The sequence below is a fragment of the Oncorhynchus kisutch genome, linkage group LG21 (assembly GCF_002021735.2).
Source record: "Oncorhynchus kisutch isolate 150728-3 linkage group LG21, Okis_V2, whole genome shotgun sequence".
Lineage (NCBI taxonomy): Eukaryota > Metazoa > Chordata > Actinopteri > Salmoniformes > Salmonidae > Oncorhynchus > Oncorhynchus kisutch.
In genome coordinates, this window is record NC_034194.2 from 526049 (window position 1) to 551417 (window position 25369).

General features: G+C 44.3%; 1 protein-coding gene and 1 long non-coding RNA gene across 6 annotated transcripts in view; one reads left to right on the forward strand and one right to left on the reverse strand.

Moving 5' to 3' along the window:
- Positions 1-21804: 21804 nt before the first annotated feature.
- Positions 21805-22910, reverse strand: LOC109880234 (uncharacterized). The gene is made up of 2 exons (XR_004204653.1): positions 22783-22910; positions 21805-22371 (listed from the first exon to the last, which is right to left on the reverse strand). It is a non-coding gene; the product is annotated as an uncharacterized LOC109880234 (long non-coding RNA).
- The window catches only part of LOC109880233 (C-1-tetrahydrofolate synthase, cytoplasmic), a 73322-nt gene continuing 70319 nt past the window's right edge, over positions 22367-25369 (forward strand). For 4 of the 5 annotated variants that reach the window (XM_031800342.1, XM_020472460.2, XM_031800343.1 and 1 more), the window contains exons 1-3: positions 22723-23044; positions 23573-23696; positions 24293-24377. In XM_031800342.1, the coding sequence (XP_031656202.1) occupies positions 23596-23696; positions 24293-24377 (186 nt within the window). In that variant the 5' untranslated portion in view covers positions 22723-23044; positions 23573-23595. Of the gene's footprint in view, positions 23045-23572; positions 23697-24292; positions 24378-25369 lie in introns of all 5 variants that reach the window. The other variant, XM_031800341.1, reaches the window with a different exon arrangement.

The following is a 25369-nucleotide window of genomic DNA, read 5'->3' on the forward strand; positions in this document are numbered from 1 at the left end:
ATTTCCTCCTCTTCATCTGAAGAGGTGTAGCAAGGATCGGACCAATACACAGCGTGGCAAGTGTCCATGTCAAAAAAAGGTTTTAAATTCTCTAGTACAGTGTAACGGCAGATTTCCTCCTCTTCGTCTGAAGAGGTGTAGCAAGGATCGGACCAATACACAGCGTGGCAAGTGTCCATGTCAAAAAAAGGTTTTAAATTCTCTAGTACAGTGTAACGGCAGATTTCCTCCTCTTCGTCTGAAGAGGTGTAGCAAGGATCAGACCAATACACAGCGTGGCAAGTGTCCATGTCAAAAAAAGGTTTTAAATTCTCTAGTACAGTGTAACGGCAGATTTCCTCCTCTTCGTCTGAAGAGGTGTAGCAAGGATCGGACCAATACACAGCGTGGCAAGTGTCCATGTCAAAAAAAGGTTTTAAATTCTCTAGTACAGTGTAACGGCAGATTTCCTCCTCTTCGTCTGAAGAGGTGTAGCAAGGATCGGACCAATACACAGCGTGGCAAGTGTCCATGTCAAAAAAAGGTTTTAAATTCTCTAGTACAGTGTAACGGCAGATTTCCTCCTCTTCGTCTGAAGAGGTGTAGCAAGGATCGGACCAATACACAGCGTGGTAAGTGTCCATGTCAAAAAAAGGTTTTAAATTCTCTAGTACAGTGTAACGGCAGATTTCCTCCTCTTCGTCTGAAGAGGTGTAGCAAGGATCGGACCAATACACAGCGTGGTAAGTGTCCATGTCAAAAAAAGGTTTTAAATTCTCTAGTACAGTGTAACGGCAGATTTCCTCCTCTTCGTCTGAAGAGGTGTAGCAAGGATCGGACCAATACACAGCGTGGTAAGTGTCCATGTCAAAAAAAGGTTTTAAATTCTCTAGTACAGTGTAACGGCAGATTTCCTCCTCTTCGTCTGAAGAGGTGTAGCAAGGATCGGACCAATACACAGCGTGGTAAGTGTCCATGTCAAAAAAAGGTTTTAAATTCTCTAGTACAGTGTAACGGCAGATTTCCTCCTCTTCGTCTGAAGAGGTGTAGCAAGGATCGGACCAATACACAGCGTGGTAAGTGTCCATGTCAAAAAAAGGTTTTAAATTCTCTAGTACAGTGTAACGGCAGATTTCCTCCTCTTCGTCTGAAGAGGTGTAGCAAGGATCGGACCAATACACAGCGTGGTAAGTGTCCATGTCAAAAAAAGGTTTTAAATTCTCTAGTACAGTGTAACGGCAGATTTCCTCCTCTTCGTCTGAAGAGGTGTAGCAAGGATCGGACCAATACACAGCGTGGTAAGTGTCCATGTCAAAAAAAGGTTTTAAATTCTCTAGTACAGTGTAACGGCAGATTTCCTCCTCTTCGTCTGAAGAGGTGTAGCAAGGATCGGACCAATACACAGCGTGGTAAGTGTCCATGTCAAAAAAAGGTTTTAAATTCTCTAGTACAGTGTAACGGCAGATTTCCTCCTCTTCGTCTGAAGAGGTGTAGCAAGGATCGGACCAATACACAGCGTGGTAAGTGTCCATGTCAAAAAAAGGTTTTAAATTCTCTAGTACAGTGTAACGGCAGATTTCCTCCTCTTCGTCTGAAGAGGTGTAGCAAGGATCGGACCAATACACAGCGTGGTAAGTGTCCATGTCAAAAAAAGGTTTTAAATTCTCTAGTACAGTGTAACGGCAGATTTCCTCCTCTTCGTCTGAAGAGGTGTAGCAAGGATCGGACCAATACACAGCGTGGTAAGTGTCCATGTCAAAAAAAGGTTTTAAATTCTCTAGTACAGTGTAACGGCAGATTTCCTCCTCTTCGTCTGAAGAGGTGTAGCAAGGATCGGACCAATACACAGCGTGGTAAGTGTCCATGTCAAAAAAAGGTTTTAAATTCTCTAGTACAGTGTAACGGCAGATTTCCTCCTCTTCGTCTGAAGAGGTGTAGCAAGGATCGGACCAATACACAGCGTGGTAAGTGTCCATGTCAAAAAAAGGTTTTAAATTCTCTAGTACAGTGTAACGGCAGATTTCCTCCTCTTCGTCTGAAGAGGTGTAGCAAGGATCGGACCAATACACAGCGTGGTAAGTGTCCATGTCAAAAAAAGGTTTTAAATTCTCTAGTACAGTGTAACGGCAGATTTCCTCCTCTTCGTCTGAAGAGGTGTAGCAAGGATCGGACCAATACACAGCGTGGTAAGTGTCCATGTCAAAAAAAGGTTTTAAATTCTCTAGTACAGTGTAACGGCAGATTTCCTCCTCTTCGTCTGAAGAGGTGTAGCAAGGATCGGACCAATACACAGCGTGGTAAGTGTCCATGTCAAAAAAAGGTTTTAAATTCTCTAGTACAGTGTAACGGCAGATTTCCTCCTCTTCGTCTGAAGAGGTGTAGCAAGGATCGGACCAATACACAGCGTGGTAAGTGTCCATGTCAAAAAAAGGTTTTAAATTCTCTAGTACAGTGTAACGGCAGATTTCCTCCTCTTCGTCTGAAGAGGTGTAGCAAGGATCGGACCAATACACAGCGTGGTAAGTGTCCATGTCAAAAAAAGGTTTTAAATTCTCTAGTACAGTGTAACGGCAGATTTCCTCCTCTTCGTCTGAAGAGGTGTAGCAAGGATCGGACCAATACACAGCGTGGTAAGTGTCCATGTCAAAAAAAGGTTTTAAATTCTCTAGTACAGTGTAACGGCAGATTTCCTCCTCTTCGTCTGAAGAGGTGTAGCAAGGATCGGACCAATACACAGCGTGGTAAGTGTCCATGTCAAAAAAAGGTTTTAAATTCTCTAGTACAGTGTAACGGCAGATTTCCTCCTCTTCGTCTGAAGAGGTGTAGCAAGGATCGGACCAATACACAGCGTGGTAAGTGTCCATGTCAAAAAAAGGTTTTAAATTCTCTAGTACAGTGTAACGGCAGATTTCCTCCTCTTCGTCTGAAGAGGTGTAGCAAGGATCGGACCAATACACAGCGTGGTAAGTGTCCATGTCAAAAAAAGGTTTTAAATTCTCTAGTACAGTGTAACGGCAGATTTCCTCCTCTTCGTCTGAAGAGGTGTAGCAAGGATCGGACCAATACACAGCGTGGTAAGTGTCCATGTCAAAAAAAGGTTTTAAATTCTCTAGTACAGTGTAACGGCAGATTTCCTCCTCTTCGTCTGAAGAGGTGTAGCAAGGATCGGACCAATACACAGCGTGGTAAGTGTCCATGTCAAAAAAAGGTTTTAAATTCTCTAGTACAGTGTAACGGCAGATTTCCTCCTCTTCGTCTGAAGAGGTGTAGCAAGGATCGGACCAATACACAGCGTGGTAAGTGTCCATGTCAAAAAAAGGTTTTAAATTCTCTAGTACAGTGTAACGGCAGATTTCCTCCTCTTCGTCTGAAGAGGTGTAGCAAGGATCGGACCAATACACAGCGTGGTAAGTGTCCATGTCAAAAAAAGGTTTTAAATTCTCTAGTACAGTGTAACGGCAGATTTCCTCCTCTTCGTCTGAAGAGGTGTAGCAAGGATCGGACCAATACACAGCGTGGTAAGTGTCCATGTCAAAAAAAGGTTTTAAATTCTCTAGTACAGTGTAACGGCAGATTTCCTCCTCTTCGTCTGAAGAGGTGTAGCAAGGATCGGACCAATACACAGCGTGGTAAGTGTCCATGTCAAAAAAAGGTTTTAAATTCTCTAGTACAGTGTAACGGCAGATTTCCTCCTCTTCGTCTGAAGAGGTGTAGCAAGGATCGGACCAATACACAGCGTGGTAAGTGTCCATGTCAAAAAAAGGTTTTAAATTCTCTAGTACAGTGTAACGGCAGATTTCCTCCTCTTCGTCTGAAGAGGTGTAGCAAGGATCGGACCAATACACAGCGTGGTAAGTGTCCATGTCAAAAAAAGGTTTTAAATTCTCTAGTACAGTGTAACGGCAGATTTCCTCCTCTTCGTCTGAAGAGGTGTAGCAAGGATCGGACCAATACACAGCGTGGTAAGTGTCCATGTCAAAAAAAGGTTTTAAATTCTCTAGTACAGTGTAACGGCAGATTTCCTCCTCTTCGTCTGAAGAGGTGTAGCAAGGATCGGACCAATACACAGCGTGGTAAGTGTCCATGTCAAAAAAAGGTTTTAAATTCTCTAGTACAGTGTAACGGCAGATTTCCTCCTCTTCGTCTGAAGAGGTGTAGCAAGGATCGGACCAATACACAGCGTGGTAAGTGTCCATGTCAAAAAAAGGTTTTAAATTCTCTAGTACAGTGTAACGGCAGATTTCCTCCTCTTCGTCTGAAGAGGTGTAGCAAGGATCGGACCAATACACAGCGTGGTAAGTGTCCATGTCAAAAAAAGGTTTTAAATTCTCTAGTACAGTGTAACGGCAGATTTCCTCCTCTTCGTCTGAAGAGGTGTAGCAAGGATCGGACCAATACACAGCGTGGTAAGTGTCCATGTCAAAAAAAGGTTTTAAATTCTCTAGTACAGTGTAACGGCAGATTTCCTCCTCTTCGTCTGAAGAGGTGTAGCAAGGATCGGACCAATACACAGCGTGGTAAGTGTCCATGTCAAAAAAAGGTTTTAAATTCTCTAGTACAGTGTAACGGCAGATTTCCTCCTCTTCGTCTGAAGAGGTGTAGCAAGGATCGGACCAATACACAGCGTGGTAAGTGTCCATGTCAAAAAAAGGTTTTAAATTCTCTAGTACAGTGTAACGGCAGATTTCCTCCTCTTCGTCTGAAGAGGTGTAGCAAGGATCGGACCAATACACAGCGTGGTAAGTGTCCATGTCAAAAAAAGGTTTTAAATTCTCTAGTACAGTGTAACGGCAGATTTCCTCCTCTTCGTCTGAAGAGGTGTAGCAAGGATCGGACCAATACACAGCGTGGTAAGTGTCCATGTCAAAAAAAGGTTTTAAATTCTCTAGTACAGTGTAACGGCAGATTTCCTCCTCTTCGTCTGAAGAGGTGTAGCAAGGATCGGACCAATACACAGCGTGGTAAGTGTCCATGTCAAAAAAAGGTTTTAAATTCTCTAGTACAGTGTAACGGCAGATTTCCTCCTCTTCGTCTGAAGAGGTGTAGCAAGGATCGGACCAATACACAGCGTGGTAAGTGTCCATGTCAAAAAAAGGTTTTAAATTCTCTAGTACAGTGTAACGGCAGATTTCCTCCTCTTCGTCTGAAGAGGTGTAGCAAGGATCGGACCAATACACAGCGTGGTAAGTGTCCATGTCAAAAAAAGGTTTTAAATTCTCTAGTACAGTGTAACGGCAGATTTCCTCCTCTTCGTCTGAAGAGGTGTAGCAAGGATCGGACCAATACACAGCGTGGTAAGTGTCCATGTCAAAAAAAGGTTTTAAATTCTCTAGTACAGTGTAACGGCAGATTTCCTCCTCTTCGTCTGAAGAGGTGTAGCAAGGATCGGACCAATACACAGCGTGGTAAGTGTCCATGTCAAAAAAAGGTTTTAAATTCTCTAGTACAGTGTAACGGCAGATTTCCTCCTCTTCGTCTGAAGAGGTGTAGCAAGGATCGGACCAATACACAGCGTGGTAAGTGTCCATGTCAAAAAAAGGTTTTAAATTCTCTAGTACAGTGTAACGGCAGATTTCCTCCTCTTCGTCTGAAGAGGTGTAGCAAGGATCGGACCAATACACAGCGTGGTAAGTGTCCATGTCAAAAAAAGGTTTTAAATTCTCTAGTACAGTGTAACGGCAGATTTCCTCCTCTTCGTCTGAAGAGGTGTAGCAAGGATCGGACCAATACACAGCGTGGTAAGTGTCCATGTCAAAAAAAGGTTTTAAATTCTCTAGTACAGTGTAACGGCAGATTTCCTCCTCTTCGTCTGAAGAGGTGTAGCAAGGATCGGACCAATACACAGCGTGGTAAGTGTCCATGTCAAAAAAAGGTTTTAAATTCTCTAGTACAGTGTAACGGCAGATTTCCTCCTCTTCGTCTGAAGAGGTGTAGCAAGGATCGGACCAATACACAGCGTGGTAAGTGTCCATGTCAAAAAAAGGTTTTAAATTCTCTAGTACAGTGTAACGGCAGATTTCCTCCTCTTCGTCTGAAGAGGTGTAGCAAGGATCGGACCAATACACAGCGTGGTAAGTGTCCATGTCAAAAAAAGGTTTTAAATTCTCTAGTACAGTGTAACGGCAGATTTCCTCCTCTTCGTCTGAAGAGGTGTAGCAAGGATCGGACCAATACACAGCGTGGTAAGTGTCCATGTCAAAAAAAGCTTTTAAATTCTCTAGTACAGTGTAACGGCAGATTTCCTCCTCTTCGTCTGAAGAGGTGTAGCAAGGATCGGACCAATACACAGCGTGGTAAGTGTCCATGTCAAAAAAAGGTTTTAAATTCTCTAGTACAGTGTAACGGCAGATTTCCTCCTCTTCGTCTGAAGAGGTGTAGCAAGGATCGGACCAATACACAGCGTGGTAAGTGTCCATGTCAAAAAAAGCTTTTAAATTCTCTAGTACAGTGTAACGGCAGATTTCCTCCTCTTCGTCTGAAGAGGTGTAGCAAGGATCGGACCAATACACAGCGTGGTAAGTGTCCATGTCAAAAAAAGGTTTTAAATTCTCTAGTACAGTGTAACGGCAGATTTCCTCCTCTTCGTCTGAAGAGGTGTAGCAAGGATCGGACCAATACACAGCGTGGTAAGTGTCCATGTCAAAAAAAGGTTTTAAATTCTCTAGTACAGTGTAACGGCAGATTTCCTCCTCTTCGTCTGAAGAGGTGTAGCAAGGATCGGACCAATACACAGCGTGGTAAGTGTCCATGTCAAAAAAAGGTTTTAAATTCTCTAGTACAGTGTAACGGCAGATTTCCTCCTCTTCGTCTGAAGAGGTGTAGCAAGGATCGGACCAATACACAGCGTGGCAAGTGTCCATGTCAAAAAAAGGTTTTAAATTCTCTAGTACAGTGTAACGGCAGATTTCCTCCTCTTCGTCTGAAGAGGTGTAGCAAGGATCGGACCAATACACAGCGTGGCAAGTGTCCATGTCAAAAAAAGGTTTTAAATTCTCTAGTACAGTGTAACGGCAGATTTCCTCCTCTTCGTCTGAAGAGGTGTAGCAAGGATCGGACCAATACACAGCGTGGTAAGTGTCCATGTCAAAAAAAGGTTTTAAATTCTCTAGTACAGTGTAACGGCAGATTTCCTCCTCTTCGTCTGAAGAGGTGTAGCAAGGATCGGACCAATACACAGCGTGGTAAGTGTCCATGTCAAAAAAAGGTTTTAAATTCTCTAGTACAGTGTAACGGCAGATTTCCTCCTCTTCGTCTGAAGAGGTGTAGCAAGGATCGGACCAATACACAGCGTGGTAAGTGTCCATGTCAAAAAAAGGTTTTAAATTCTCTAGTACAGTGTAACGGCAGATTTCCTCCTCTTCGTCTGAAGAGGTGTAGCAAGGATCGGACCAATACACAGCGTGGTAAGTGTCCATGTCAAAAAAAGGTTTTAAATTCTCTAGTACAGTGTAACGGCAGATTTCCTCCTCTTCGTCTGAAGAGGTGTAGCAAGGATCGGACCAATACACAGCGTGGTAAGTGTCCATGTCAAAAAAAGGTTTTAAATTCTCTAGTACAGTGTAACGGCAGATTTCCTCCTCTTCGTCTGAAGAGGTGTAGCAAGGATCGGACCAATACACAGCGTGGTAAGTGTCCATGTCAAAAAAAGGTTTTAAATTCTCTAGTACAGTGTAACGGCAGATTTCCTCCTCTTCGTCTGAAGAGGTGTAGCAAGGATCGGACCAATACACAGCGTGGTAAGTGTCCATGTCAAAAAAAGGTTTTAAATTCTCTAGTACAGTGTAACGGCAGATTTCCTCCTCTTCGTCTGAAGAGGTGTAGCAAGGATCGGACCAATACACAGCGTGGTAAGTGTCCATGTCAAAAAAAGGTTTTAAATTCTCTAGTACAGTGTAACGGCAGATTTCCTCCTCTTCGTCTGAAGAGGTGTAGCAAGGATCGGACCAATACACAGCGTGGTAAGTGTCCATGTCAAAAAAAGGTTTTAAATTCTCTAGTACAGTGTAACGGCAGATTTCCTCCTCTTCGTCTGAAGAGGTGTAGCAAGGATCGGACCAATACACAGCGTGGTAAGTGTCCATGTCAAAAAAAGGTTTTAAATTCTCTAGTACAGTGTAACGGCAGATTTCCTCCTCTTCGTCTGAAGAGGTGTAGCAAGGATCGGACCAATACACAGCGTGGTAAGTGTCCATGTCAAAAAAAGGTTTTAAATTCTCTAGTACAGTGTAACGGCAGATTTCCTCCTCTTCGTCTGAAGAGGTGTAGCAAGGATCGGACCAATACACAGCGTGGTAAGTGTCCATGTCAAAAAAAGGTTTTAAATTCTCTAATACAGTGTAACGGCAGATTTCCTCCTCTTCGTCTGAAGAGGTGTAGCAAGGATCGGACTAATACACAGCGTGGTAAGTGTCCATGTCAAAAAAAGGTTTTAAATTCTCTAGTACAGTGTAACAGCAGATTTCCTCCTCTTCGTCTGAAGAGGTGTAGCAAGGATCGGACCAATACACAGCGTGGTAAGTGTCCATGTCAAAAAAAGGTTTTAAATTCTCTAGTACAGTGTAACGGCAGATTTCCTCCTCTTCGTCTGAAGAGGTGTAGCAAGGATCGGACCAATACACAGCGTGGTAAGTGTCCATGTCAAAAAAAGGTTTTAAATTCTCTAGTACAGTGTAACGGCAGATTTCCTCCTCTTCGTCTGAAGAGGTGTAGCAAGGATCGGACCAATACACAGCGTGGTAAGTGTCCATGTCAAAAAAAGGTTTTAAATTCTCTAGTACAGTGTAACGGCAGATTTCCTCCTCTTCGTCTGAAGAGGTGTAGCAAGGATCGGACCAATACACAGCGTGGTAAGTGTCCATGTCAAAAAAAGCTTTTAAATTCTCTAGTACAGTGTAACGGCAGATTTCCTCCTCTTCGTCTGAAGAGGTGTAGCAAGGATCGGACCAATACACAGCGTGGTAAGTGTCCATGTCAAAAAAAGGTTTTAAATTCTCTAGTACAGTGTAACGGCAGATTTCCTCCTCTTCGTCTGAAGAGGTGTAGCAAGGATCGGACCAATACACAGCGTGGTAAGTGTCCATGTCAAAAAAAGGTTTTAAATTCTCTAGTACAGTGTAACGGCAGATTTCCTCCTCTTCGTCTGAAGAGGTGTAGCAAGGATCGGACCAATACACAGCGTGGTAAGTGTCCATGTCAAAAAAAGCTTTTAAATTCTCTAGTACAGTGTAACGGCAGATTTCCTCCTCTTCGTCTGAAGAGGTGTAGCAAGGATCGGACCAATACGCAGCGTAGTAAGTGTCCATGTCAAAAAAAGGTTTTAAATTCTCTAGTACAGTGTAACGGCAGATTTCCTCCTCTTCGTCTGAAGAGGTGTAGCAAGGATCGGACCAATACGCAGCGTGGTAAGTGTCCATGTCAAAAAAAGGTTTTAAATTCTCTAGTACAGTGTAACGGCAGATTTCCTCCTCTTCGTCTGAAGAGGTGTAGCAAGGATCGGACCAATACGCAGCGTGGTAAGTGTCCATGTCAAAAAAAGGTTTTAAATTCTCTAGTACAGTGTAACGGCAGATTTCCTCCTCTTCGTCTGAAGAGGTGTAGCAAGGATCGGACCAATACACAGCGTGGTAAGTGTCCATGTCAAAAAAAGGTTTTAAATTCTCTAGTACAGTGTAACGGCAGATTTCCTCCTCTTCGTCTGAAGAGGTGTAGCAAGGATCGGACCAATACACAGCGTGGTAAGTGTCCATGTCAAAAAAAGGTTTTAAATTCTCTAGTACAGTGTAACGGCAGATTTCCTCCTCTTCGTCTGAAGAGGTGTAGCAAGGATCGGACTAATACACAGCGTGGTAAGTGTCCATGTCAAAAAAAGGTTTTAAATTCTCTAGTACAGTGTAACGGCAGATTTCCTCCTCTTCGTCTGAAGAGGTGTAGCAAGGATCGGACCAATACACAGCGTGGTAAGTGTCCATGTCAAAAAAAGGTTTTAAATTCTCTAGTACAGTGTAACGGCAGATTTCCTCCTCTTCGTCTGAAGAGGTGTAGCAAGGATCGGACTAATACACAGCGTGGTAAGTGTCCATGTCAAAAAAAGGTTTTAAATTCTCTAGTACAGTGTAACGGCAGATTTCCTCCTCTTCGTCTGAAGAGGTGTAGCAAGGATCGGACCAATACACAGCGTGGTAAGTGTCCATGTCAAAAAAAGGTTTTAAATTCTCTAGTACAGTGTAACGGCAGATTTCCTCCTCTTCGTCTGAAGAGGTGTAGCAAGGATCGGACCAATACACAGCGTGGTAAGTGTCCATGTCAAAAAAAGGTTTTAAATTCTCTAGTACAGTGTAACGGCAGATTTCCTCCTCTTCGTCTGAAGAGGTGTAGCAAGGATCGGACCAATACACAGCGTGGTAAGTGTCCATGTCAAAAAAAGGTTTTAAATTCTCTAGTACAGTGTAACGGCAGATTTACTCCTCTTCGTCTGAAGAGGTGTAGCAAGGATCGGACCAATACACAGCGTGGTAAGTGTCCATGTCAAAAACAGGTTTTAAATTCTCTAGTACAGTGTAACGGCAGATTTCCTCCTCTTCGTCTGAAGAGGTGTAGCAAGGATCGGACCAATACACAGCGTGGTAAGTGTCCATGTCAAAAACAGGTTTTAAATTCTCTAGTACAGTGTAACGGCAGATTTCCTCCTCTTCGTCTGAAGAGGTGTAGCAAGGATCGGACCAATACACAGCGTGGTAAGTGTCCATGTCAAAAAAAGGTTTTAAATTCTCTAGTACAGTGTAACGGCAGATTTCCTCCTCTTCGTCTGAAGAGGTGTAGCAAGGATCGGACCAATACACAGCGTGGTAAGTGTCCATGTCAAAAAAGGTTTTAAATTCTCTAGTACAGTGTAACGGCAGATTTCCTCCTCAAATTTTAATAAGAAAAGACTGAACACTATGAAATACAAAAACAATAAACGAATATGTGAAATAACCAAACCGGAACAGTCCCATGTGGCACAAACACTGACACAGGAAACAAACACCCACAAACCAACAGTGACACCCAGGCTACCTAAGTATGATTCTCAATCAGAGACAGATAACGACACCTGCCTCTGATTGACCGAAACAGAAACCAAACATAGAAACACAAAACATAGACTGCCCACCCCAACTCACGCCCTGACCATACTAAATAAAAACAAAACAAAGGAAAATAAAGGTCAGAACGTGACATACAGCCACTATTGAAGGCTATCAAATGATTGTTAAAGATGCCCTATGGTGGTCAAACTAGCACTAACTAACTATTAATGGATACAAAACGTGCCATAGAATTCTGCGGCAAGCTGTGCTGCAGTACACAGCAACTTTTAAAGGACGAACCACTGTATATGTGCGGCAATGCACAGGCCCCCCACCACAGCACTTCATCTCAATGTCAGTTTGCATTTCATGACACCTGCCGCAGGTGCACCAAAAAGGGCCTCCCCGCACACATTCTCCACTTCACTGGTTGGCCTGAATGAGATGGATCACATCAAAAAGTGCTCCTGGTGTCCTCTCCAGCATCATCATCATGCACCATGCCGGTATCTCTCCAACCGCTGTTCAAGATACACCTAAAGTTAATAAGTTTAAAAAAGTAATAGCTATATTTCCTGGCTGACATATGTACCAGACTTGACAACCTGGTCTAGATTTGGTTTAGACTAATCAGAGATGGTGTATTGTGGCTAACAAAGCTCCAGCTGTGCATGTCTATCTTGATCAACTGTCTGCCAGGGATATTTCCCTGATTCTGCCTCTGCCCCTTCTACCTCTCCCCCTGTTCCCTCCCCAGATTCTGTTTCATCCTCTTGCCCTGCTCTCTACATGCGCTCTGCTATCTACATGAGCCCCTGTCTCTACACTGGCCCTCAGCAATCCTCTACGGTACCTTGGACCTCTGCCCCTGTGTTACGGTTTTCTAAGTGTGGTGAAGGAGAGTCGGACCAAACTACAGCGTGTCGATTGCGATCCATGTTTATTTAAACAAACGTAAAACACGAACTAAACACGAACACTACAAAAACAATAAACGAAACGAAAACCGAGAACAGCCTATACTTGTGTCAACTAACATAAACAAGGACATCAAGACAAATAGGACAATCACCCACGACAAACTCAAAGAATATGGCTGCCTAAATATGGTTCCCAATCAGAGACAACGATAAGCACCTGCCTCTGATTGAGAATCACTCCAGACAGCCATAGACTTTGCTAGAAAACCCCACTAGCTACAATCCCAAATACATACACACCAAAACCCCAAGACAAAACACACCACAATACAAAAACTCCATGCCACACCCTGGCCTGACCCAATACATGAAGACAAACACAAAATACTTAGACCAGGGCGTGACACCCTGGCTCTCCCTCTCTGTGTATACCTATGTGTGCCATGTTCAGGTAGCAGATACTTCTGAAAGCAATCATTTAATTAGATTATCGTTAGAACAATCATTCAAGAATCACGATCACTTTGGATTTTTCTGTTGTGGAAAGAAAACATATTTAATTAGCTAAATATACTCAAAACATTTTGCTTAAATGAAAAAAAGCATTTTTGATTATGATGTGCCGAGTTAACTGTTAGCATGCTATCTAGCTAGCTAATTTAGCCAGCTAGCTGCCTAGTCTAGCCAACAGGAAAAACACAACAAAACACTACGGAACTGTCACGCCCTGGTCTAAGTATTTTGTGTTTTTCTTCATGTATTGGGTCAGGCCAGGGTGTGGCATGGAGTTTTTGTATTGGGGTTTTGGTGTGTATGTATTTGGGAGTGCAGCTAGTGGGGTTATCTAGCAAGGTCTATGGCTGTCTGGAGTGGTTCTCAATCAGAGGCAGGTGCTTATCGTTGTCTCTGATTGGGAACCATATTTAGGCAGCCATATTCTTTGAGTTTGTCGTGGGTGATTGTCCTTAGTGTCCTTGTTCCTGTCTCTATGTTAGTTTACACTAGTATAGGCTGTTTCGGTTTTCATTACGTTAAGTTTGTTGTTTTGTAGTGCATTTGTATTGATTCGAGTTTTACGTTTTCATTAAACATGGATCGCAATCTACACGCTGCGTTTTGGTCCGACTCTCCTTCACCACAAATCGTTACAGAATCACCCACCACCAACGGACCAAGCAGCGTGTTAACAGGCAGGAGCCACAGGAGAGGCAACAGAGGCAGCAGCAGCAGGAGCAGCAGCAGCTGCAGTGGGAGAGGCTGCACCACCTGGAGAAATGGACATGGGAGGAAGAACTGGACGGTAAAGGACCCTGGGCTCAGCCTGGAGAATATCGCCGCCCCAAGGAAGAACTGGAGGCGGCGAAAGCTGAGAGGCGCAGATATGAGGAGGCAGCACGGCGTAGCGGATGGAAGCCTGAGAATCAGCCCAAAAAATTTCTTGGGGGGGGGGGGCTCAGGGAGAGTGTGGCAGAGTCAGGAGTCAGACCTGAGCCAACTCTCCCTGTTTATCGTGAGGAGCCAAGGAGGAGACCAGAACCAGAGCCGGTGTTGGAGGTGAGCGAAACAGAGACTGTGAAGGAGTTAATGGGGAAATTGGAGGAGAGAGAAATGAGGGAGTTGCTGTGTTGGTGCTTTTTGCATGGAATTCGCCCGACGGAACGTGTTGGGGATTTGATGGCACCTGGGTTAGCGCTCCATACTCGTCCTAAGGTGCGTGTTAGTCGGCTGGTGAAGTTGGTGCCAGCCTCACGCACCAGGCCTCCTGTGCACATCCCTAGCCTTGCACGTCCTGTGCCAACACTGCTCTCAAGATCTCCAGTATGCTTTCACGGTCTAGCCCATCCTGTGCCACCTCCACACTCCAGTCCTCCGGTAGCAGCTCCCCGCACCAGGCTTCCTGTGCGTGTCCTCGATCCAGTACCACCAGTTCCAGCACCACGCACGAGGCCTTCAGTGCGCCTTGCCTGTTCAGCGCAGCCAGCGCTTTTCTCCTCTCCTGCGCTGCTGGAGTCTCCCGCCTGTTTAGCGCAGCCAGAGCCTTTCTCCTCTACAGCGCTGCCGGAGCCTCCCGCCTGTTCAGCGCAGCCAGAGCCTTCCTCCTCTACAGCGCTGCCGGAGTCTCCCGCCTGTTTAGCGCAGCCAGAGCCTTTCTCCTCTCCTGCGCTGCCGGAGTCTCCCTCCTGTTCAGCGCAGCCAGAGCTGCCAGCCTGCATGGAGAGGCCAGAGCTGCCAGCCTGCATGGAGCAGCCAGAGCTGTCAGTCCGCATGGAGCTGTCAGTCTACATGGAGCAGCCAGAGCTGCCAGTCTGCATGGAGCAGCCAGAGCTGTCAGTCTGCATGGAGCAGCCAGAGCTGTCAGTCTGCATGGAGCAGCCAGAGCTGTCAGTCTACATGGTGCAGCCAGAGCTGCCAGTCTGCATGAAGCAGCCAGAGCTGTCAGTCTGCATGGAGCAGCCAGAGATGTCAGTCTGCATGGAGCAGCCAGAGCTGCCAGTCTGCATGACGCATCCAGTCTGCATGGAGCAGCCAGAGATGTCAGTCTACATGGAGCTGCCAGTCTGCATGAAGCAGCCAGAGCTGTCAGTCTGCATGGAGCAGCCAGAGCTGCCAGTCTGCATGGAGCTGCCAGTCTGCAAGGAGCAGCCAGAGCTGTCAGTCTACATGAAGCAGCCAGAGCTGTCAGTCTACATGGAGCTGCCAGTCTGCATGAAGCAGCCAGAGATGTCAGTCTGCATGGAGCAGCCAGAGCTGCCAGTCTGCATGGAGCTGCCAGTCTGCAAGGAGCAGCCAGAGCTGTCAGTCTACATGAAGCAGCCAGAGCTGTCAGTCTGCAAGGAGCTGCCAGTCTGCAAGGAGCTGCCAGTCTGCAAGGAGATGTCAGTCTGCAAGGAGCCGCCAGTCTGCCCAGTGCCGCCAGTGCCGCCAGTCTGCCCAGCGCCGCCAGTGCCGCCAGTCTGCCCAGCGTCGCCAGTCTGCACAGCGTCGCCAGTCTGCCCAGCACCGCCAGTCTGCCCAGCGTCGCCAGTCTGCCCAGCGTCGCCAGTCTGACCAGCGTCGCCAGTCTGCCCAGCGCCGCCAGTCTGCCCAGCGTCGCCAGTCTGTCAGGATCAGTTAGATCCACCAGTCAGCCAGGATCCACCAGTCTGCCAGGATCCGCCAGAAGTGCCAGTCAGCCAGGATCCGCCAGAAGTGCCAGTCGGCCAGGATCTGCCAGTAGTGCCAGTCGGCCAGGATCTGCCAGTCGGACAGGATCTGCCAGTCGGCCAGGATCCGCCAGTCAGCCAGGATCTGCCAGTCAGCCAGGATTCGCCAGTCTGCCAGGATCCACCAGTCAGCCAGGATCCACCAGTCTTCCAGGATCCGCCAGAAGTGCCAGTCAACCAGGATCCGCCAGAAGTGCCAGTCGGCCAGGATCTGCCAGTCGGCCAGGATCTGCCAGTAGTGCCAGTCGGCCAGGATCTGCCAGTCAGCCAGGATCTGCCAGTCAGCCAGGATCTGCCAGTCGGCCAGGATCTGCCAGTCAGCCAGGATCTGCCAGTCAGCCAGGATCCACCAGTCAGCCAGGATCTGCCAGATCTGCTAGTCAGCCAGGATCCGCCAGTCAGCCAGGATCTGCCGGAACCACCAGCAAGCCAGGATCTGGTAGATCCATCAACCTGCCTGAACTTCTTCTCACTCCTGAGCTTTCTCTCACTCCTGAGCTTCTTCTCACTCCTGAGCTTCTTCTCACTCCTGAGCTTCTTCTCACTCCTGAGCTTCTTCTCACTCCTGAGCTTTCTCTCACTCCCGAGCTTTCTCTCACTCCCGAGCTTTCTCTCACTCCCGAGCTTTCTCTCACTCCCGAGCTTCCCCTCAGTCCCGAGCTGTCCTTCAGTCCCGATCTGCTCCTTAGTCCAGTGGGGTTCTGGGTGAGGACTACTAGGCCATGGTCGGCGGCGAGGGTGGTCTATCCAGGGACGCGAGGAGAGGGGACTAAGACATTGACTGAGTGGGTTCCACGTCCCGCGCCGGAGCCGCCACCATGAACAGACGCCCACCCGGACCCTCCCTATTGTTTTGAGGTGCGTTCGGGAGTCTGCACCTTAGGGGGGGGGTTCTGTCACGCCCTGGTCTAAGTATTTTGTGTTTTTCTTCATGTATTGGGTCAGGCCAGGGTGTGGCATGGAGTTTTTGTATTGTGGTGTGTTTTGTCTTGGGGTTCTGGTGTGTATGTATTTGGGATTGTAGCTAGTGGGGTTATCTAGCAAGGTCTATGGCTGTCTGGAGTGGTTCTCAATCAGAGGCAGGTGCTTATCGTTGTCTCTGATTGGGAACCATATTTAGGCAGCCATATTCTTTGAGTTTGTCGTGGGTGATTGTCCTTAGTGTCCTTGTTCCTGTCTCTATGTTAGTTTACACTAGTATAGGCTGTTTCGGTTTTCATTACGTTAAGTTTGTTGTTTTGTAGTGCATTTGTATTGATTCGAGTTTTACGTTTTCATTAAACGTGGATCGCAATCTACACGCTGCGTTTTGGTCCGACTCTCCTTCACCACACTTAGAAAACCGTTACAGGAACATGCAGAACAGGTTGGCAGATTCTAGCTATTTTCCAGAACAGAACAAAGTGTACAATATAATGGATGATGGCTAATTACACAAGATAATTGGATGGGATTAACTGTAAGGCTAATCGGTACTGCGGCAGGGTGAGAGTTGAGTTGTAAACATCACTCGGCTCGTGGGCGAGATTACATCTTGGCCTACATCATCACTTCCCCTGGCTGGGACATCAGCTGCAAAATGTAAACAATCTTGAACTTAAAAGCTCCGGTATTTCAAGTGATGTGCCGTCAAAGCATTGAATAGTTCAAATTAAGACAAAATATCTCTTTACTTGAGAGATAAAAAATAAATGCTAAAATGCATTATTTTATTTGGGTCTGGCTTTAAAAAGTGGAGATTATGAGCTTTCCAACAATGCTGGAATGTTTACTGTGCTCCTAATGTACAGCAAATTGCATTACTATTTCCAATTGGGAAAAAGCAACTGCACCCGCATTTGCCGACCATGAGAGCGGCAACACAGATGACAAGACAGTGAACATGGAAAAAATAGAGTTTCTGAAAGCAAAGATGATCGAAGACATTATTGTTTCTAATTGACGTAAGTCACAATTGAAGTGTCCTGGCTGCACATCAATTCAAAGGAGAGACGAGTGACTGAAGTGACCATCTAGTAGATGTGTGTGTTGGAGAGCCAGGCAGATCAGCTCAATCAGCCCGCCAGCTAAAAGACCAGTGATAGATTGCATTATATTCTGCAAAGGCATGCATGATTATGATTGGACAAGACAGATCAAAAAGAGCTTCATGTGAGATTGAATGTCCATTAGTCAAACATGTTATTCCCGTTTCATTACATTTTCGTCAACTGAAATAAAAAATAATTTGTAATGGTTATCGTTTTATTCAGGGCATCTCATTATCCCCATATTATTATTTACCCTCTTGCTCATTTGCACCCCAGTATCTCTACTTGCACATCATCATCTCCACATCTATCACTCCAGTATTAATGCTAAATTGTAATTATTTTTGCCTCTAGGGCCTATTTATTGCCTACCTTCCTACTATTCTACATTTGCACACACTGTACATAGATTTTTATAATTTTATTTTTATTTTGTGTTATTGATTGTACATTTGTTTATCCCATGTGTAACTCTGTGATGTTGTTTTTGTCGCACTGCTTTTCTTTATCTTGGCCAGGTCGCAGTTGTAAATGAGAACTTGTTCTCAACTGGCCTACCTGGTTAAATAAAGGTGAAATAAAAATAAAATTAGATTCGATTTTGTCGGGAAAAGTAGGTTATTGACTAATGTTTTTTGTCATAGTTATTGTTGCCAAAATTAACACTGGTGCTAAAGGTCCCCACAGGGTTCTGGTGTCCTTTCCAGCCCCTAGCCCCTACCCCTAGACTCTTGTGGAGGTCTGAAAGGATTGGAATTGGATTGTAAGCAATATGGACAAAATTCCAGCAGGTCTATCAGAGGGCAAAGTGGAGCTATTACCACACATCCTCTCATATCTCCACAAGTGTCTAGAGAGTAGGGGCTAGCCTAGCGGTTGTGTCATGACAAGGCCTGGGTATCATGGCAACTCACTCACTCACTCATTCATGCACTGTCTGAAAATGTTACTAGCCGTCAAATCCTTGCTTCCTCTGTCCTTGTTTCCTTAATGCCTTGCCTCCCTCTGAAACCACAATGGGAGAGAGGATTGAAGGTTCATCCCCTCAGTCCTCCTCCTCATCCAATGCGCTTTGAAAGAGCAGTGAGGAATGAAGGAAACAAGGACAGAGGAAGCAAGAATTTGACGGCTAGTGGGTGCATGGGTAAAATGCTAAATAACCATAACGTAAGCATGGCCAGTGATACAAAAGTCTGACACAAGATACCAACAGGGTTCAAATAGTGTCCAGGTTTAATTGCTGCTCATTACAGCCATCTAGTAGAATTTAACATAATATTATATACAATTGAAATGAATTAAATAGGCCTTTTTCTGAAATTATTGATAAGAACCCCTAAAATCATTGTTTCTATCAATCAAAGCACGTATCTGATTGCCATTCTGAAGAGTTTAAGTTCTGCATAGGTGAAAGCATGAAAAATCTATTAAATGTCTTGCACATTTTGTACAACAGGATATATCAGTTACTTTCAACGATGTTCTCTATATTAAAATGTGGACACAACAATTCAATATAAAGATAATTTGTTAATGGACCTTTTTCCTATAATGATAACTCAACCAGGGGACTGGTCCTGAGTGCTGAACAGTGCTGAGATAGCATCTGCATCTGCTGATTACATTGACAAGGGGGACCTGATTAGTAATCCTATATCTGCAATGGTACTCTGAGACACTTTGTGAATACAGGCCTAGATCTTCCCTAAATGTTATGTGTGTGAGTGAGCAAGTGGTAGGCAGGAGAAGGGGGCAGGGAGAGGAGTCTACTGCAGGAGTGTGTGTGGTGACCTGGCCAGTAATTTGTGATGCCATTCTGTGACCCCTCCACTCTCCTCCTTTCCTGAGCCCATGCCCTCAACAGACAGAAGAGCAACACCAGCAGAGCTACAGCTCCACTCATTCGGAAATGACACCTCCTCAGAAATGATATAGTCTAACATGCTCAGTTTGCCAATAGTTAATTAGGTAGCTAGGATATATCAGTGAGCTAACAGCAATTCATTAATAAGTCAACAAACGCTATCATTGTCGTGACTAGTTTCTGATCTTTAATCTAAAGTATACATTTATAAACATCACCTTGCATTAATAGATGAGTTAATATATATTAATAAATAGATAATAGATTAACATAATTAAATTAAAAGGGTGAACTCCTATGGCAGTATGGTAGAATAATTACAAGATTATGTGTCACGTGTGCTCCCTCTCCGGCCTTTAGGTTACCAGGCTGCTTGTTATGGCGCACACCTGTCACCATCGTTATGAACACCTGTGTGTCGTCAGACTCACCTGGACTCAATCACTTCCCTGATTACCTTCCCTATATATGTCACTCCCTTTGGTTCCTTCCCCAGGTGTCATTGTTTCTGTTTCATGTCTGTGTCCTGTTTGTGTGTTCTTGTTTGTATTATGTTACGTTTATTTATTAAAACACTCACTCTCTGAACTCAACTCTCAGCACACTCGTCACAGAATGACACCTCACCTAAAGGAAGCAACAGGGAGTGTTTTTAACACCGGGAATGACCCCGGATCCGGGAGCTGCTACAGGACCTCATGCCTCGGACAGATCGCCAGGCCTCCTCTGCCTCTGCCAGTTCGTCAGGCTCTCAGGCCTTAGCCGGTTTGCCAGGCTCCCCTGCCTCGGCCGGTCTGTCAGGTTCATCAGCAGGGGTGACCGGTCCGCTCCTGATCCCCGGGATTGTCCCTTTGGTTGGCGTCCTGTGGCTGGGGCCGAACGCGTCAGGGAGGGGGTACCATCACGTATGCTATCTCCGCCGCTCTAGGTCGCCATGCTCCTGTGTCTCAGCCGGACGGGTAGGTTTCCCACGCCTCAGCAGAGGTGACCGGTCCGCTCCTGATCCCCGTAATCGTCATTTTGGACGGCGTCATGCGGCTGGAGCTGCACGTCCTAGGTCACCAGGCTGCTCGTTATGGCGCACACCTGTCACCATCGTACGCGCACCCACACCACATTTAAAAAGTTATACTTTTTATATAAAATATACTAAATATTTTCACGTCAACAAGTAATTGATTAAAGCACACTGTTTTGCAATGAATGTCTACTGTAGCCTCAAAAGTACTCTCTGGGGTTGCACCATAGTGTTGATGGTAGACAGCTAGTTTCTGTCCTCCTTTGGGTACATTGACTTCAATACAAAACCTAGGAGGCTCATGGTTCTCACCACCTTCCACAGTAATTATGACAACTTCTGGAGGACGTCATCCAACCTATCACAGCTCTTGCTGCATGAATTGACTGCATGAATGTTGTCCTCCCAATCAAAGGATCAGATAATTAATCTCGTACTGAAAGCCTAAGCTACAGCTAGCTAGCACTGCAGTGCATAAAATGTGGTGAGTAGTTGACTCTGAGAAAAAGACAATAGTTGAACAGTTTTCAACAAATTAATTTCTTCAAAAATGGAGGAGCAAGAGATGTATTTCGTAGTATTTAAAAAAAAATGCTTTTACTTAAATATGCACTATGCAGAAAATTCTAATAGTTCCCTTAATTTCATATTGTGACAAAACAAGCAAGTAGAGAATCACTGTACCGTCTAAACCTCTGTGAAATATATTTTCCATAACCAAAAATATTGTATTTTCAGGTGTTTGAAGCTGGTGTACAAAACCGAAAATAAAAGATGCAAAAAAAGAAATATCTAAGAACGGAAAGCATAGAAATAGAGCACATAGTACAGGTCTAACACTTTTTAGACTTGCTTTCAATGATAATGACAGATCTATAACACACATTTCTATATGAATTTGGTTGCTTCGACAAAAAGGTTATATATTGCAGCTAGCTAGCTAATGCAGCTAGCTAGTTTATCTAGCTGCATTATTGTTGGTTTGTTTGCTAATGAAGCGCTTCACAATTTGTATTATGAAAAGTACTATAGAAGTTTAATAATTTTTCCCATACTCCTGATAGTTTGGTTTTTCATTGGAGGCGGGAGCACAGAACATAGACGCAGCTGTCTAGTAGCATATCACTTGACATGGAAACAGCTAGAGATCTATTGGCTTCAATCAAGTGTGTTTTAACAGGTGAATGTAATCTCCCGTTAGTAACATTTTAAGAAATCAAGAGATAACCAACGTTAAATTATGCCTGTTTTTTTGCAATCGACCAAGGGTGTCCACATGTGTGGTGGTACTGTATTCAAAACCACTGTAATTCAGTAAGTAAACACTGGAGGGCGCTATGGTTCTTAAAAGAGGGCAACTATCTCTATCAAACAGCTGGAGGAGTGGGAGACGACATGAGAAAAAAGGCATTAAAACCAACCAAGCAAAACCAGAGGCAATGAAGTGATATAAATATGTAAGAAGCAGATTGAACCCACTATTTACAGGTAGGCTATTTGTGTCTCTTTTGAAGATTATTGTTGTTTGTGAACATTTATAAGCATTGAAATGAATGTCCTTTATAATAATTGATAACACATTTATAAACAATATGTAATTAAAGTATTCTGGCTTCAATGCTCAATTCACATCATGGCTCCATTTTGTAAGTGTGTTCTGTTTGGTTCCTCTGACTGAGTTCGTCAAAGAGATGCAAAAGAATGGAGTCTAATAGGTTTAGTGAAAAGTACACATGTGCACTAAGGCAATGCCTAATGGAGCTTTTTATTTTTCAAGTCATGGTTTCATCTACCCAAATGCAAACTGTTGATAAGTTTTGTCTCTCCAGATTTATTGCCGTTGGAAAATCGTGTTGTTTTTCAGCAACCGTTTCTCAGTAACTCAAGAGGACCTTTGTACTCACTCCAGTAAGTCTGGTCTGGTCTGGTTATTGAATGTGTTGGTTGTAGTAGTGGAGATTAACACCCACTGTGGTCAACACTGAGGCTTTGGTTATGCCATGTTGTGAAACTGGACAAACCTAAATCAGACTGCTTCATTTATTGCAATGTACACACAGAGAAAGAACAGGGTTAGCAGAGCTTGCGTTTGTTAGTGCATACAATGGAAAATGTTTTAAAATGCTTTGCAATGGAACATGAAATGAAGTGTTACTTACTGGACAAGCCGCAGTAGTCCCTCCCTGTTCCAGTCAGTTTTTTTGCTGTTTGGTGCCCAATGAACATGTCCCAGGCCTTTGCTCTTACGCTGGCCAAAGCTGAGTTCTCGCGGGAGGTTGTTTTGTTGTCTTTGACATGTAGAAGAAGGAGGGGAAGAGAAAGAAAGTTATGGCTGAAAGAGAAATAACAGAGAAAGCAGTGGGCAGGCTCATTCCTGAAGAGAAAGCAACCTAAGTTAATCTTCCTTGGATATAAATAATTGCTTTAACTCTGTGGAAAAGTAGCGACTTTTGGTAGTAAAGGAGGGAAAGAAAACAAGCTTGGTTTTGCCAAAAACATTTCAGACTGTCTTGTCAGAATGGATTCTGATTGGCTGGGAGTAGACCCAGTAGTGGGATGGCCCAATACACTTCCCAACCTCTGGGTTTCTGTTTAACCAAACTCCATTCCCCTTGGATTTTGTTTTGAGCCTACGAGTTGCAACCTACATTTTACCCTCTCTCTAACCCAATAGCCTTGGCAGTGAGAAATGTATGTACCTAGTTCACGTTCAATCCGGAGTAGGCAGGAATGGCACGGAAAAGTCCATAGACTGTGATAAGATACTGCTGGAAGCCTCGCCAGTTGCACTGAGAGAGAGAACGAGAGACAGAGAGTGAGAAAGAGTGGGTGCTACACACACACACACACACACACTGATAAGAGGAGTTGCCTAGACCACTATGTTGGAGTGTGGATCACTTGGTGGCTGACCTGGTCCTCAAGAGACTAGATCCACTTCTGGACATTGCATTATCACTGGTAAGTCGTTTTTATGTCTCTTACTTTTCAAATATTTATAATAACACAAATAATAATACAATTATTGTATAATAATATAGTTGTATACTGTTATTACATTATTATAAGATATTGCAACATTGCATGTTTCAGTTTGCAGTTTCTAGCTTGCTGTATGGGTTTGCAGTTTTCTGGCTTGCTGTATGGGTTTGCAGTTTTCTGCCTTGTTGTATGGGTTTGCAGTTTTCTGCCTTGTTGTATGGGTTTGCAGTTTTCTGCCTTGTTGTATGGGTTTGCAGTTTTCTGGCTTGCACTATAAGAGCTTTGTGATTTACATTGGTAAATGAAAAGCCCTCTCCAAATGTAATTTATTATTATTATAGTTGTAAATGGCACTTGTGATGTTTTCAATTGTTCATAATGGGATATATGTTGCACTGTAGTTGTAGTGGATGCAGTTCCTTTTTCTGTCCTCTGGGCCTTTTAAAATCCCATTACCATCTGTCCATTATTATTTCTCTTCATTTCTCCACCCATCCATCCATCCAGCCATCTTTCTCCAGTTGTCAGCCATGCTTTCCTTCGCCGCCCTCACCCTCCGTCTAGGGTCCACAGGATGCAGAGGAGGCAGGCGCAACCTGGCGACAATTGTCTCGGGCAACAAGACGTCTCAGTGAGTAGCCTATGACTCTGTGATATCACAGCATGTTGGAGTGAAGGTGCCTCATGGAGGTCATGGAGTTTGATACGGGGGAGTGCTGAATGTTATATTGTGTCTGTTCTTTCTTATTTATTTATTTTACCTTTATTTAACTAGGCAAGTCAGTTAAGAACAAATTCTTATTTACAATGATGGTCGACTAAAAGACAAAAGGCCTCCTGTGGGGACGGGGACTGAGATTAAAAATATATGTATAAATATAGGACAAAACACACATCACGACAAGAGAGACAACAATACATAAAGAGAGACCTAAAGACAACAACATAGCAAGACAGCAACACATGACAACACAGCATGATAGCAACACAACATGGTAGCAACACAAAACATGGTACAAACATTAATGGGCACAGACAACAGCACAAAGGGCAAGAAGGTAGAGACAATGAGTGTGTTTATAAGGTATTATGGGCATGGGATTCATTGAAAATGTTACCAATGTTTCAATGTGGTTGTTCGTTCTACGAGTGTGTTTATAATGCATTATATCAGCTTCATAGAAAGTGTAACTAATGTTACAATGTGGTTGTTCTTGTACAACACAGGCTGGTGAGAGAAAGGTTGAAAGAGGACTTGGACCAGATGAGGGGCCAGTTCCCTGGCTTCCGGCCAGGTCTGGTAGTGTTGCAGGTGTGTCTTTTACCCTTTTCCCATTATCCTGCCAACCCGAACTGTGTCGTGCTTGCTTGGATATTTTCTCTTCACTTTGTCCTTTCCAGCACAATTCCAGCAACTGTGTTGTGGAGGCTTAATAATGAGGCCGGCTCAGTACAGCTTGCTTCAGTTTGGCTCAACTCTGCACAGTAGTGTGAAAGGCCCTTTTGTGTATGTTTCCTTATTTCATTACCAGAGTGTGTTCTTTTGAGCTGTTTTTCTTTACTTAATTATTATTCTTCTCTTCTAATTCCACACTTCTTCAGATGAGCTTTAGGTAAATAGGTTGATTGTTTTGCTCGCCTTATAGGCTACTTTACTGTTGATTTTTTTTTAACTGTGAGGTTTCCTCTCTGTAACTCTTCCAGGTGTTAAATAACCTTGCTAAAATATTCAGAGGCCCAATTCATTCAAAACAACAGAATATACAGTGAGTGTACAAAACCTTAGCAACACATTCCTAACATTGAGTTGCACCCACTTTTGCCCTCAGAACAGCCTCAATCCATCAGGGCATGGACTCTACAAGGAGTCAAAAGCGTTTCATAGCGATACTGGCCCATGTTGACTCCAATGCTTCCCACGGTTATGTCAAGTTGGCTGGTTGTCCTTTGGGTGGTGGACCATTCTTGATATACATGAGAAACTGTTGAGTATTTAAAAAATGCAGCAGTGTTGCACTTCTTGACTCACTCAAACTGGTGTGCCAGGCACCTACTACCATACCCTGTTCAAAGGCACTTCAATATCTTGTCTTGCCCATAAACAATCCATGTCTCAGTTGTCTCAAGGCTTAACAATCCTTCTTTAACCTGTCTCCTCCACTCCAACCCCTTCTGGATTTCACAGGAAACATCAGTAAGGGATCATGGCTTTCACTTGGATTCATCTGGTCAGTCTGTCATGGAAAGAGCAGGTGTTCCTAATGTTTTGTTTCTCGGTGAATAATGAAATGTTTTCAGTGTTCT